This window comes from Tachypleus tridentatus, chromosome 11 (genome assembly GCF_004210375.1).
Source record: "Tachypleus tridentatus isolate NWPU-2018 chromosome 11, ASM421037v1, whole genome shotgun sequence".
NCBI classification, from domain to species: Eukaryota; Metazoa; Arthropoda; class Merostomata; order Xiphosura; family Limulidae; genus Tachypleus; species Tachypleus tridentatus.
Genome location: NC_134835.1, coordinates 66,938,055 through 66,953,884, shown reverse-complemented (window position 1 = coordinate 66,953,884; position 15,830 = coordinate 66,938,055). Strand labels below are relative to the sequence as shown.

The 15,830-nt window shown below is 34.9% G+C and overlaps 1 protein-coding gene across 7 annotated transcripts in view; it reads left to right on the top strand.

Annotated features, from left to right (window-relative positions):
* The window catches only part of LOC143232363 (uncharacterized), a 69,391-nt gene that overhangs the window by 12,861 nt on the left and 40,700 nt on the right, over positions 1-15,830 (top strand). For 6 of the 7 annotated variants that reach the window (XR_013017505.1, XR_013017504.1, XM_076467704.1 and 3 more), the window contains exons 2-5: positions 3,724-3,808; positions 4,536-4,653; positions 5,672-5,757; positions 9,324-9,446. Coding sequence is in view for 5 of the 7 variants with exons in the window: in XM_076467704.1 (XP_076323819.1) it covers positions 3,724-3,808; positions 4,536-4,653; positions 5,672-5,757; positions 9,324-9,446 (412 nt within the window). In the remaining 2 variants the exon portion in view is untranslated. The remainder of the gene's footprint in view (positions 1-3,723; positions 3,809-4,535; positions 4,654-5,671; positions 5,758-9,323; positions 9,447-15,830) is intronic. The other variant, XM_076467700.1, reaches the window with a different exon arrangement.

The window sequence follows — 15,830 nt, the reverse complement described above, 5'->3', positions numbered from 1 at the left end:
TACAAAGTATGTTACAATGGACGCCCTTTTAACAGGGTCACCTAGTGGCTTGAATCGATGAATCCAATTCCATTGCTAGGATCAGAAAATCCAAGAGCACGAGGAAATTAAATGTAAGGGAAACGGGAGCTCCCGAGAAAACCAACTTTAACAGGATAGGCGCCAAATAATCTACCTGTCCTGTGCCCAGAGCTGAAAATGAAACAACATAAATGGATTATTAAAACTTTTGGCGTGTGTTTAGGTTTCTTTCGAGGCTTGATATTCACTGTACGGAGATATTACTTTTTATAGTGCTCGTTTTATTGTGTGAAAAACAGCCATTATGGTTTTCTATTTTTCTGCTTTACTGTAATATTTAAATGCAGGGGATATTAATCTATCATTTATTATTTGATTGTTACATGTTTTATGTAAATAACTTGTTGGGTAAATTATGGGAGTTTTAGGACTATTTTGAGAGCTCTGTTTTGTTGTAATTTGTTTTTGATTCTGCTTGACATGTCGATGGTGACGACACACGTATTCCATCAGATGTTTATAGGCTGAATAGATTTTTATTAGTGTTCATGGCTTGCAACCTTTGTTTCTTCCTGCAATTAACCTTAAGTGTGAAATACTTTTACTCGTATATCTGTGTACGTGCTTGAAGTGTTCAGTCCAGGTGAGACGGCTGTTGAAAGCTACATCTAGAAACTTGGTTGTGAGGAATATTTTTTTTATTTCAGTGTTGATCCTTTGATTTTAATTGACATTTTTGACGTCATTTTGACTAAGTTAAGAATTACTTTCCAATTATTACACCAGCTGATTATAATGTTTAGGGATTTATTAATTCTATCGGTAGCTATAAGAGGGTTTAGCGAATATTGTTAGAATAATGTGTTTGTTAAGTTCGGAAAGTGGATGTTGTTAACAAAGAGATTATGCTGGAATGGTGAGAGGACGGAACCTTGTGGAACGCCTGCTGTAATGTTGAGAGGTTGAAAGATGGTGTTATTAACTTTGACAGATGCTGTGGAACTCCTGCTGTGATGTTAAATTGTTGAGAGATGGTGTTATTAACTTTAAAAGATGGTGTTCGATCACTAAGGAAATTTGATAATTATCTGAGGATCATGTCATTTACTTTCATTTTATGTGATACGTATCTGAGAACGTTGTGTCAAACACAGTCAAAGGCTTTCGTTACGTTGAAGAATACAGCAGTAGAGGTTTAATTGTTAACAAATGCTCTGTGAATGAATTCTATTAATCTGGTTAGATGATCTATGGTTTGTCTACCTATACGGAATCAGATTGTTTATTTTTTGTGTTTTTTTTTTTAAATTTCGTCCAAAGCTACAAGAGGACTGTCTGCGCTAGTCGTCCCTAATTTAGCAGTGTAAAATTGGAGAGAAGGCAGCTAGTCATCACCACTCACCGCCAACTCTTAGGCTACTCTTTTACCAACGAATAGTGGGATTGACTGTCACATTATAATGCTCCCACAGCTGAAAGGACGAGCATGTTTGGTGTGACGGGGAATCATATTGTTATTCTCACAATATAGAACAAGTTTGTTTGATATGATACACACAAATAGTTTACCTAGCCAACTGAAGAGACAGATTGATCTGAAGATTTTTCACCCTGTATTTAAATTTTATAAGAAAGCTAACTTCTAGAGATAATGATAACCTCGTTTACAATAGAGTTATGATTTTAAGCACTACTAATTATTAATAATACTTATAGAATCTGGTATTATGTTTGAAACAATGTTATTTCATTGAAATTGACACCATTGTTTTGGATTTTGAGTTATCGTGTGATAAAAAGAGAAGCAGACGATAGGAGAACAAGGAATTCAAACTTAAACTTTTTTACCGTGATATTTACAGACATTCCCAGAACATGAGACTCAGTCATTACATAGATATTTTAAAAAAGGAACACTGTATAGTATTGTGAAGTTCTGATGATCTACTGAAAATATATTTAAAATACCATTTTGATGAACAATCCGAACGAGTCCCACATAGATCATGCTACCGTTGCCTAATACAACCAAGAAACGAAATACACTGGGGACGCGCGAGATCCATGTCGCGAGACAGCGTTATTTTAAAGTCGACCCGTTCTTACCAGATGGGGAAATTGCATTGCCCAAGCTCCTTCATTATCTACGAGGATTCTCTATGATCGACGCATTATAAATTTAACAACATGGTTTGTTATCAATAATTTATTATTAAAATAACAAATGAAGCCGTAACTAATAATTCAGCAGTTGATAAAAACTCAGTTTTTTTATATTAAATGTCATATTTATATATATTAATATATTTGTGTAAAGTATTGATCGAAAATAAAGAAGTGTGACAATAATGTCTCATTGTATTGAATTGTTTCTTGGGTAGAAGTTTGTCACTAGTGAAACATTTACACTTGAACAATGTTCGATACATCAGAAAAAGACTGAAAATACTTTCTGAAAGAATAAATTTGGATGGAAATTTTGAGGTCCGGATACGTGTTTTACCAAGTTTCGCGTTAACGGACCACGTTATACCGGGACCCCAATATACACATACCAGGATGTTTCTAGGAATAACTTTACATCTAACAACTGAGGCGTGGTAAAACCAAACACGTCAGTAAACCGTGAAATCAGGACCAGCTCTTGATAGAACATTACAAGATATGAAGCTGTACAAAGAGTACTTCCACACCAACAACGTAAGTAGTGGTCACCTGAGAGACAAAATGTATTAAAGTCTGATATCAGATTTCTTTTAAAAAAGAACTTACCACTTCATTTACAAAAGCTCTGGAGGACTTAAAGAAATATTATACATCATTGAAGACGTTGATGAAATTTCACACTTCAGAAGGCTAGACAGTGAAATAGATACAGAAACTTCAGGACTACAACTTTAACATCACACATTGCCCTTAAAAAAATCATAAAAATACCAGTGCATTATCATGAACAATATGACTAGCCTAAAGTGCAACAGAGAAGAAATTCACAAATAAGATGAGGATAATAAGCCAGTATAATTCAGCACTCAAAGAAAGATGCTCAGGCCGATTACTTATTGGATAAGAATGGTCTAGAATGGCATTAGTGGTAAATAATGAAACGCCCTAAAAAGAGGTATCTCTAACTTTAAGCAGATGTTACAAAAACTTCTATGCTGTAGTCAAACGTGTCAATAATGTGGTTTATGTAGAAGGGCAGTGGTGTTAAACTGAAGGTCTGTGATTATCTTTGAAAGTAAGAACAGCCAACTAGTTAACTGTTAAGAAATACTTATCCACTTTAACTCAATGTATTCAGACTACTTTTAAAGTATCATTACAGATGGAACTATTAGTGTATTTCCTCAATTTAAAAAGAACTTACTCAGCGACAACACACGTTTTAGCGTTATGAAAGATAACTTACTGCTATACCCTGCAGCACGAATTATTCAGTTAATTGCTTGGTTCTAAATACCAGCCTAAGTATCTTGGCAGTAATTATTCACTGAGAGTCCATTTAAATCATAATATTAAATCTAATAAGTTTCATTCAGGATATATTGTTACCGATTTTAGATAGTTATATATAGATATAGATATATATACTTTAAATACATTACAATCATGTGAAATATTATATACAGTGTTTGTTTGTGTTTCTTCATGTTAATTACTATTATTTATAATCTGAAAATAAATACATTTTTCATCAAGTAGCGTTCCGGATTCTGGAAGACCATGTCCATCTATTCAGGAAATTTTCTCAAACATGAAGAACTTCAAGGAGCCACCCAAACAAGTGAGCATGTTCTTTATAAGCATGTTAGTAACTGTGTTTCTTGTCAATAAATATAGATTCATGTTTGTTTCTTACTGAAAAATACTTAACTATACACGCGTTTTGTTATTTGTTCTTTCGCTACTATCAGCAGATCGTCCGATGTGTCTTTGCTATAAGATAAAAAACACACAAAAAAACGGTCCCCCAGTGGCTCAGCGGTATGTCTGCGGACTTACAACGCTAAAAACCGCGTTTCGATACCCGTGGTGGGCGGAGCAGAGATAGCCCAGTGAGTAGCTTTGTGCTTAATTCAAAACAACAATAAAAAATATATAACACACACCTTCGCTATTAACTCATGAGCGTGCTAAAAGTTTTTCGTGAAATTCTTTCAGCAGAGTTGTTTATTATCGTTTGTAGACATTTTGTAAGAAACTTTGCTTTAATCATGTTTTTTTTCTTCAAACAAAGAGCCGTTGAGAAATACAATATATTTTCAAAATTACAAGACATAATTTTTGTAAATACAAGATAGGTTGAAACATTAAGTATAAAATAACCATTTCTATTATTTATAACACAAATACCCAAGAAATTCCTATATTTTTCTACAACAACGACTAAAGCACTTTTTCTACTAAGTCTTTGGTTCTGTAATTCTCGTGTGGATGTAAGGTACTTATGCTAGGGTTATTTGCAATATAAGAAAAAAATATTTGTATATTTACACTGTTTCGTTAAACAGTTTTGTCGAATGGAAAAGCAACATAACGGATTGACGTGTGACTTTCATGACGATAAACGAGAGGGCGCTACTAGCAGCTTTAAGGAATCATCTGCTCCAATTACAGCGGAACTCTCAAGTAAGTTAAGCTTATAGAACTATGTTCAATATTTCCTTTAAGTGATTGTACATATCGACGTTCACTATTCGTATGTTAAGTCACTTTTTGATTTATCGTATGTTCTAAAACATTTTTTTTTGTTAAATTAGTGGGAGAAATGATAACTTCTAAGAATAATTAATCTTAAAAGCCACATAAATAGTCAATCTTCTGGGTTCTAAGGGGGCTTGTTTTGGCTGAAACTACCCCAACTTGTATCTCAGCCTTAATTACGAACAATGCTTAATGTTAAATACTTCATAAATGCTGCAGTATGTGTATTATAAAGCTGTAGAGGGCAGCACCCTCAGTTGTATGTCTAGCCTAACTCAGCTTTCTCTGCCCCTAATGAAAAAAAAACAAAAAACAGGACCAATTCCGTAATTTTTCATCGTAAGATAGAAAGAAGTTTTGGGCTAATTACAAAAAGAAATATATTTTCACCTTAAGGTAACTGCAAATAACCGACAGAGGGGTTTGATAAAAAACAGTAATATTCAAAATTATTAAGTAATAATATGTATATAATATTTGTTGTCATATAGTAAGGGTTAAGTGGAGTTGAATCAGTAACAGATAATTTCTTATGTTATAGTGATTTTAAAATTACCAACAAAATTCACAATAACAAATATTGTGAAGAAACTATTGTAGTGTAACTAATTAAAATTTCCGCCCCACAATGACTTTTAATAGTAATTATGCTGAAAATCTGGTTTTTGATACTTGGGATGGGAAGAGTACAAAATCCCTCGTGTAGTTTTGTGCTGGCAACATACAGTTGTTGTTGTTGTTTTGAATGAAGCACAAAGCTACATGATGGGCTATCTGTGCTCTGCCCACCACGGGTATCGAAACCTGGATTTTAGCGTTGTAAGTCCGCAGACATGCCGCTGAGCCACTGGGGGAAGCAGTCAACAACTAGGCAAATGTACTAAAACGTTTTTGGGAATTCAGAACTCTACATTTCTATTTTTTTTTTTTTTTTGTATAATAGGCGAAGAAAACGATCGATTTGAGCGGAGTATATACGAAACTAAAGGAAGAAATAAACAAATTATGGATGAAGCAATGGAATATATTGTAAGTTATTGTAAGTTTCACACACAGAAAAATAAATCTATACCAATCTCGTTAAAATGTAGATAAGAAAGAATGTGATTGTATGTCACAAAAAGTAATTATTTAAATAACCTTTTTTTTTCAGAATAAATCCAAAGATATGTACAATGAAACGAACGAGTCCGTTACATTTAATAGAAATGCACTTACCGAACGCTAGTTTACATAAATCTCGTTTACTATTCCTGTCTGTTATTTATATTTCATGTGATAATAATTTATTCTATCTCTTTAAAAATGTTTGTCCATATTGTATTTCGAAGCATGTAGGACTGAGTTGTTTTTTAACAAAGTGAAAATACAAACTAAATATATCAACACTGAAAAATTAAAAGAGAATAAAGTTTATTTAACTATTAATAGAATCAGTACACCAGCGTTGCATGGGCACTCACAGAAAGGGACAAGAGAGGGCAATCACCCCACATACATTTCACATATTATGATGTAAAATTAACATCGTAGATAAACTAAATATCTCTAGTAACCTTTATTGAAACTATAAATTTCTGTTTGCGTTTAAGCACACGTAACATGTTCCTTTAGTCTATTGAGTTGCACTGTAAAAACTGATTTCCTACACACAGTGGCCCGGCATGGCCAGGTGGGTTAAGGGGTTCGACTCGTAATCTGAGGGTCGTGGGTTCGAATCCCCATCACACCAAATATGCTCGCTCTTTCAGCCGTGGAGGCGTTATAATGTTACAGTCAATCCTACTATTCATTGATAAAAGAGTTGGCGGTGGGTGGTGATGACTAGCTGCCTTTCCTCTTGTCTTACACTGCTAAATTAGGGACGGCTAGCGCATATAGCCCTCGTGTAGCTTTGCGCGAAATTCAAACAAAAAACAAACCTTACATACATGTTTTGCTCTTCCCTATAAGATATATCTGTGGGCGGCCATATTACCTTACATTGGAATTAAGTAGACTGATTTATGAAACAAACCGAAATGAAATTGGGGAACTTGAAATATACTTTAGAAACTCATAAAAAATAAATGTTTTATATTCTAAAAGGTAGGCATATAAAGTCAGACAGTCTGTTTAATGCTACGTTAATTTTTATCTTCTTTGATTTTATTGAAGAAAAAAAATCATTTTTAACACTGCCTCAGTTATATTTTAAATTGATATTTGACTGGAGAAGTCCATAATATTACTCTCCACCAGCTCCAATCCTGACAGTTAATTCAGTAAAGTTTAAACATTTATCTTTTAAAGTTCAAGCCCGCAGTGGCACAGCGATATGTTATGTCTGCGGACTCATAGTGCTACAAACTGGGTTTCAATACCCGTGGTAGGCAGAGCACAGATAGCTCATTGTGTATCTTTGTGCTTAATACCAAACAAACCAACCTAAACTCAAATTATCTTCCCACTTCAATTTTCTCGAGTTACTTTATACTTTTGGATAATTGTATTGGTCAACATTTGTTTGTGGCTTCTGAGAGTTCGTAGCTTTTGTTTTCTGAACAGTATGTATTTAACGAAAGAAACTCACGTTCGGGTAATTAGATCACCGTAAAAAGATTTAAAATTCATGTTACTTGTTTGTTTTATCCAGATTTTTTACTCAAAGTTATACAAACAGCTACTTGTTCCTAATTTTTAATTGATAGGCTAGTGATAATGCAGTTAATTAAAAGCACCTATCGCCAATTCTTGAACTACTCTTGTGTGACTGAATAGCGGGATTTGACTGTCACACTTATAGCGCATCCACAACCTCAAAATTTGCGGAATGTGTTTTTTGCGGCAAGGAATTCACAGGCTGGACAAGATAAAACTCTCTTCCAAAACGTGACTTGCAAGTCTTCATTTACTTTTGTTATAGGAAAACCCGCTTTGTATACGTTGCAGATTAGATAGTATCAGTGTGCCATGTCGCTCTCTTTGTTACTGCTTTATAGAATCAGAGCCGTACTTCTTGAGGAACTGAATGTGCCGAATTAGGCACTCTTAAAAACAATACGAAAACTATAAGTTTTTGTAGCTTGCATGGTAGAAGGGCCATATTAAATATTGATATACAAGTGAAAAGAATAGTTCGTCACATAATTTTTTGGGGGGTTACATTTTAGCACATATGCTATCTTTAATAACTGCAGGATTAATGGTGTTTTGTTGTTTCCGTAAGGAGAGATTAGGCTTGACGTGTTGAGATAAAATTCAAGAGCTTTTGTTATTTTTATCACTTACCTTGCACCTTTTTGAATTTGAAGCTGCTCTTTGTTACTTTCATCAGAACTAATACATAGATTGAGATTTTATGTCTGAGTTTCTGTTAAAAATATCTTCTTTTTATGTGTTTTTATAGATATATTTAACTAGAATCACATTTCTGATTTCATGATATGGATATGTTTACCTGTATATATATAATAGTGCGATCTTATTTTGTTGCAAAACGGTCGGAACAATTTCGGCTTGGAATCACCGTCACACCAAACATACTCGTCCTTTCAGCCTTGAGTACGTTATAATGTCACGGTCAATCCCGCTCTTCGTTGGTAAAAGAGTAGTCCAAGAGCTAGCGGTGGGCGGTGGTAACTAGCTACCTTCCCTCTAGTCTTACACTGCTAAATTAGGGAAGGCTAGCGCGGATAGCCCTCGTGTAACTTTGTGCGAAATTCAAAACAAACAAACACAAAACAATTTCACTGTATCTTAGTTACTTAGACCATAGTTAAAATTCACAGTTCGACATGATGTTGAAAGATACCAATTACAACTATAATGTAGTGTTTATTATGGGCCAATCCCGGTCGCGCCAAACATGCTCGCCCTCCCAGCGGTAAAGGCGTTATAAAGTGACAGTCAATCCCACTATTCGTTGGGACAAGAGTAGCCCTCTAGTCTTACACTGCTAAATTAGGGACGGCTAGCGCAGATAGCCTTCGAGTAGCTTTGCGCGAAATTAAAAAAACAAACAAATAAACTTATTATGGGCCACTGTTTTCTGCACTTGTTTAGCTCTAATTACGAATAGACATATACCAAATCAACTCACAGTTCTTCAGTGTATAAGGGAAATCATCACACCAATGTTTGACATGAAATATCGCATCGAATGTTAAATTAACTTATGAATCTTTAATTAACGTTTACAGTTGTGATTGTTTAGAACTTCTGGTCGTAACTGATAAGCCCAGTAAAGTTTAGGAAAATACATTAATACTAAATTGTAACAATAAAATAATTATTCCTGGTTTGATTTATGTTAACAAGTATCAAACTTTTTGAAAAGAATATTTAAAATTATAAGCGTGGATTTTAGTTGGAAATGAGGAATACCCATTTTTAACTATTATATATTTTATTTCGTTCATTATTACACAAGGGTTTCTGTTGCACATTCAAGTGAATCCCAGTTCAGGTAGTCACAGATTTCACTGTAGAAACAAATTGTGTACACTTCATAAAGGATAATACATAGAAAATAGGCCAAGGTTCGCTGACTTTAAAATTAATAAAATAACAGTTTATTCTGTTACTTCTGTTAAATACTGTATGGGTTCTTTCAGGTCCCAGAAATTGTACCGCCTCAAAGCGACATCAAAAAAGAAATCCTTGCGGCGATACATGACACTACAGTTGATGGAGAAAAAAAGAGAAGTAGTTTTGTGGCTTCAGATAAACCTAGAGAGGTAGGTAATTACTTTAAGCGACGTACTGTAAACTAGTATGGAAGGTGCAGTGTGCCAAGGTTAGTCCGATCTCACAAGTTTCGCAGTCGTAACGAAGTGCAAAATATTGGTTAACTGATTGACGCTAATGTGGAGGAGTAGGGTTATTATACGTTTGTAATAAGAAACTTATGCATAGCAATAAATACATTGACGTGTATATATGAAAGTACAGTTGACATAGAAGCAAAGAATTACACTTATGTTTCAGAAACAAAGAAAAATGAATGACATAAAACTGACTCTGAGTTTGGTATGCGAGATTTGACAGCATGATGAAATTAATTAATATGTTGTCTATTCTTCAATATAAACCATTAATGGTCTGAATTTACGTAGAAGAGTTTAAACTATCCTATTATTATCTATGAGGAAGTCTAATAAATAACTAAAACCATTTATCATCGACATCAAATATAAGCATCCAAATATATTTAATTGTTATACCTTATATCAAAATTAAATTTTCATTTGATAAAGAACTCCACACACCAAACGTCAGCTTTAAGAGAGAGATGAAAAACAGGCCTCTCCTGCTTCCGGGATCATGCCATTTTCACGTAGCCCGTTTGCGTTATCAGTGATTTCACCTCGTGCATGAGTCGTAGCCAAACTCTTCTACTTTAGGAAATATTCTGAATTGACTGTATGTAATTATTTTATTTGTGTGGTTTTCATGACACGATACTAAAAACTTGATAAACTGCTGTATTATTCGCACTCAGGTGCTATAATACAGAAACAGTGAAAAGATTTGAAAATGAATTCTAGCTACTAGCAAAAAATATTCTGTATAGAAAAGAATCAAAATGGCTGACGTCAGTATTGCCGAAAAACAAGAACAGTTGTTTCGATGTAGTGACTAAGTAAAAAAAAAAAAAGATGAAAAGTAAAAACGAACCGAAGTGTTTATATAAGCGATGTTTGTTTGTTTTTTAATTTCGCGCAAAGCTGCACGAGGATTATCTGTGCTAGCCGTCCCTTATTTAGCAGTGTAAGGCGAGAAGAAAGGCAGCTCGTCATCACCACCCACCGCCAACTCTTGGGCTACTCTTTTACCAATGAATAGTGGGACTAATCACACATAATAACACCCCCACGACTGAAAGGGCGAGCATGTGTATTGCGACAGAGATTCGAACCCACGACCCTCGGGATTACGAGTCGAACGCCTTAACTCACCTGGCCTTTCGTGAACGAAATGGATTATTATAGATGTAAAAATGTTTCGAATTTTTAACCTCTGCTGAGTTTTAACCACAATAATTTTGAGTGACTCTAACATGTCACACTAAAAAGTACTTAAATTATAGTTAAGTTAAAATTCTTCAAATACCATAACGTATACTTATATACCTAATTTTAGCAAAATAATACCATGCATTTCTTAAAATTTTTATTCATCAAATTAATTGAATCATAATCTGGTTAGCTGAAATCAGATACATTTACTTATGTTCCCAGAGGAAATTCGTGTGGTTTGTCAGAGGTAATATAACCTTTCATGACCTCCTGAAGGGGTTCAGTTGTAATCTTGAAAAATTGTAATGCTCATTCAGGATTAGATCCCTGCAGGAAGCACAGCGCAAGCAGTCTATTGTACAGTTTCGTACTTAACAACACGGTACGTAACTTTACGTATCTTGTACATTGAAATTATATTACTGAAATAGTTTGATTCTTTAAAACTTAAAGTCTTGGTCAAAATATTTGTATATTTAGTAACATTATTATTAAGATGAAATACAAATACACTAAACGCTGTCAAACTAAAAATGTATGTTATATTAAACATTTATACATATAATTTGTATAATGACACAGGTTCCATGGACATCATGAACGATTTATTAGAACTGCGAACAACTTTATCTTATAGAAAGATGTGTATTTCAACACATCATCTACCGCAACAAAATCGTACCAAAACATATATAATCACCAAATATAGCATCAATTTATTACAAATAACATCTATATTTTTGCATCAGTTAACAATAAACATTCAGCACATGGCTGGTCCTCCTCTTACTATAATAACCTCTGAAGGCGATGTGGCATGCTGTTGATGAGATAACTGTTTACCATGATTTTATCCCCATTTGTCAACAGAAGACGCTGCAGCTGAGATACAATAGCTGGTTTAGGGTCATGGTTAGTAACTTTCAGGCTTAATTCTGCCCAACAGTTCTCAATGGGATTACAATCTGAAGAGTTTGATGGCAGTCTTATAACGTCCTCCTGGTCGAGATAATGATGTGCAGTACGTACGCTGTGGGCAGTGCCATTGTTATCCTGGAACACAAAGTTATTGTCAAACTTTATTCTAGTTTATAAGAGAAATATGATCCTCGTGTGATGCCTACATGAGGCGCCATCTACGTTTTTTTTTAGGAATTTAGAGCAGTTTTTCCAGCATGAAGAAAAAATGATCAACCATGTACTATACAACCTTCTGTGTCTTTCTCTGTGGAAAATATTGTCTTCCCGCATCTGTTCTCAGTTAAACAGCGAACATGAATCCTACAGTCACCTTCAACAAGCCGGAAACAGAATTCACCTGAAAAAATGATATGTCGCCAGTGTTCTAACTATAAGGTGACATGCTGTCTTACCCAAGTAACATGGTAGCAGCAGTGAATTATTATTAATATCTGTTTGCAGAACGCTCTTCTTGCAAAATAAAGTTGTTTGGTCAGTTTCTTTTAACTTTTCTCCTGTCTCTGGAATGAATGTGTTCGTACCATTCCTATTGTAAGGTATTGCTTAAAAAACGTTTCTACGACCTTTACGTGTTAACCTGAGAAAAACACGATTATATCTGGCAATAGTTTTTCAGTGTTTGCTCGTAAACTTTTCTGGAACAATGTTTCATGTAGTCTGATGACGTTTCAGGATTCTGGATAGAGTACGCTGGGGATATCTTACTGTTCTAAAAAGATAACATGTTGATAGTGTCCTAACTGTAAGTTGTTATTTTTATATAAGTAACACAGTGACAGTGATGAATTCTGGTTAATATCTGTTTGCAAATAGTACTTCTCTCAAAAATATTTTCATTTGATCAGTCTCCCATTCACTATTCTACTGGATACCCTGGATTAAATGTATTCATGCCATTCCAGTCCTAAGCTGTTAAGACTTCTTTCGACCTTTAAATGTTAACTTGATCACAACTCGGCCATTTTGGACATTCGTTTTCCGCGTCCAGAAAATTTCCAGTAGTCTGATGATGTGGTATTTCATGATTCTGTATACAGCACACTAGGATTACAGTATTGTTCTGACAATGCCCGTTTATTTCATACTATATCTAGATAGTCGTATAAGTTGACGTCAATAACTTCTGGCACGGAGCAAGACATGACTGCACAAACGTTGATCTAATGTAAAGCTATCTCTCACCCACTAGGATATATCTGCACTGAGTTTAGAAAGTAAGGCTGTTGTGTCTTTTGCACGTTGGGTATAGTTCCTTCATTTCCATTCATGTTAATCTGCAGAGTACAGAAAAGTGAAGATTTTGAAACAAGTTTCACACATTCGTAGATTAATAACGTGGTGTAGAACGCACAATCACATGGTTATATGTGACTGCAAATATATAATGTATATAAATAAACATACACATTTACCCTGGCTGCTAAGAGAAAATTATTAAGAATTTTGCCTCTCAAACTAGCGAACCAATTGAATTTACACGTAAAAACTTTGCAGAAATTGAAGTTTTTCGCCTTATATCCGAAACTAAAGAACATACTTTGACACAAAGTGGAAGTGTGTCCTATGGAATGTTATTAACAAGTTCCAGTTCATAACGACAGTTGGCACAGTTCTTAAAGCAATCTTTTGTCACGAACATTTGACCTTTGAATTTCTCTCTTAATTTTAAATGTAAGTATATGTGTGTGTGTGTGTGTGTATATATATACATATAGACGAATATATATTCTCAATTTATTCCAGAAAATGTAAACAAAGAGTGATGTCATCACACTTAAAGTGTTATGATTAACATTCAACTTTAAGCATGCGTTTGTTACTTTTCTTACATTTATGGATATGATGTAATGAAAATTGAAAGTAAAAGGCCAATGGCTAAACATTATCAAAATACAATTATACGAAAAATTTAATTATAATATACTAACAAATATCCGTTAAAACAATTCAATTAGGGTTTTCCAAAGAGTTATAATGAATAAATATAAAATGTGCAGTCAACAAAATATCTTGGATCATAGCATACGTACAATGTAATTTTCTTATGGGTCGTTTACAACTGTATTTTATCATTTCAGTGAATAAAATTGCATTGCGTTTGTTTTTTTTAAAGAAGAAAAACTGAATACAGTGCACAGTTGGCAAAAATATTTGGTATTTGATGCAATGAGTATATCCTTCACAACAGAGCTTCCAGCTTTGCCAAGTAACTGGAGATATTATATTCATTAACAGCCATTGTTCCTTGTCATTTTACTAAGATGGCCCGGCATGGCCAAGCGTGTTAAGGCGTGCGACTCGTAATCTGAGGGTCGCGGGTTCGCATCTCTGTCGCGCCAAGCATGCTCGCCCTTTCAGCCGTGGGGGCGTTATAAGTGACGGTCAATCCCACTATTCGTTGGTAAAAGAGTAGCCCAAGAGTTGACGATGGGTGGTGATGGATGACTAGCTGCTTTCCCTCTAGTCTTACACTACTAAATTAGGTACGGCTAGGGCAGATAGCCCTCGATTAACTTTGTGCGAAATTCAAAACAAACAAACTTTTACTGAGTGCAAGGAAAGGTCGCTAAAAAATTGAACATTTGGGCAGTTATTATTTCTATGCATAGTGTCAGAAAGTGGTATTCAATCCAATTTAATTCAATTTATTGTACTTTGTACAATAAAATCATACATGTATATAATATCGACATGAAAACAAAATATATATATAAACCGAACAACAACAAGTACATGCTCCAGCACGTTACACTCTTTTTGCGTTTTTATGTTCATATTCCTATCTTTGAAATACTTCTTTCAATAAGTCGACTAAGGATGTTCCATTCTTTTTGTGAAATACCTTCGAAAAAAGATATATTTTTGTTTTTAGTAAAGTTTCTTTTAGATTAACTATTCAGCTCATATGAAGACTGACAGATCAATGCTGACATCGATATTAAATAGGAAGATTTGCAAGTTCCCAAGTAGCACAACGATATGTCTGTGGACTTGTGGATCTATAACGATAAAATTCGGGTTTCAATATCCGTAATTGATAGAGCATAAATTGTCAACTGTGTAGTTTTTTACTTAACTCCAAATAAGGAATTCCAAAGAAAAAGAGAATAAATATCCTGTAATGTATTATTAATAAAAATAAGCATTTTGATATATAATTTTTGCGATTAATCCTTCGGAAGATAAAAAGCGTGATAAGCAGGCATACATTTGGCTATTACATATATTTTTTGTTCATTATTTCTTCCCCTCGGTGTGAATTCATGTACTTTGTGAGGGGACCTCCTAGGGAAGGTTGTTTTGAATTAAGCACAAAGCTACACAAAGGGCTATCTGTGTTCTGCCCATCACGGGTATCGAAACCCGGATTTTAGCGTTGTAAGTCCGCAGACATACCGCTGAGCCACTGGGGGGCCAAGGAAGTTTCTGTTCTTTCAGCTTACCTCCTCTGGGATCTAAACATCACCCTTTTTTTTTTGCCATGTGTGGTGACCCGTGAAGGAGAGGAGAGGATCCTGGTGGCTGAGAGATCCAACCCTTACACACCACTTTGGCCTTGAATTCCTGTAGACGAGCGGCCTTGGGGTAGCCCCCTTTGGTCAATCATGTGGTCAACTTGGGCTACTGTTAACCAAGTAACAGTGTTCGATGTTCTTAACAGGCGTTGTGGACATTGTATCTGATGCTGGTGTTTAGGTATAGTGCTCACGAAACCCTGGCGTTGCTGCAGTGTCCTTGTTTGACATTGTAGTGTATCCCCTCGTAGGGCTCCATGGTGGGTGGAGTCAGTGGGCACTGAAGTATTCCTTTTTTTATTATGGATCATCAAAATAAAACGTAAATAAAATAGTGAAAAACAGTCCATAGATAAACGATCACGTCTTGAAGATTCTGAGCAGCAATCTTCAACATCTGTAACTCCTGTTGTACCTCATTTTCTTATACCACATTCTCTTTTAGATAAACCTTCAAGGCAAATGTCTTTATTTTTCATTCAGAAGGGACTAGAGGGGCTTGCTGGTTCTCCAAAGTCAGTAATGAAGCTTCAACCTGGTGATATGTTGGTGGAAAACATCCACATCTCAACACAGTGAACTTCTCTTGCATTAAAAGGTGATTGGG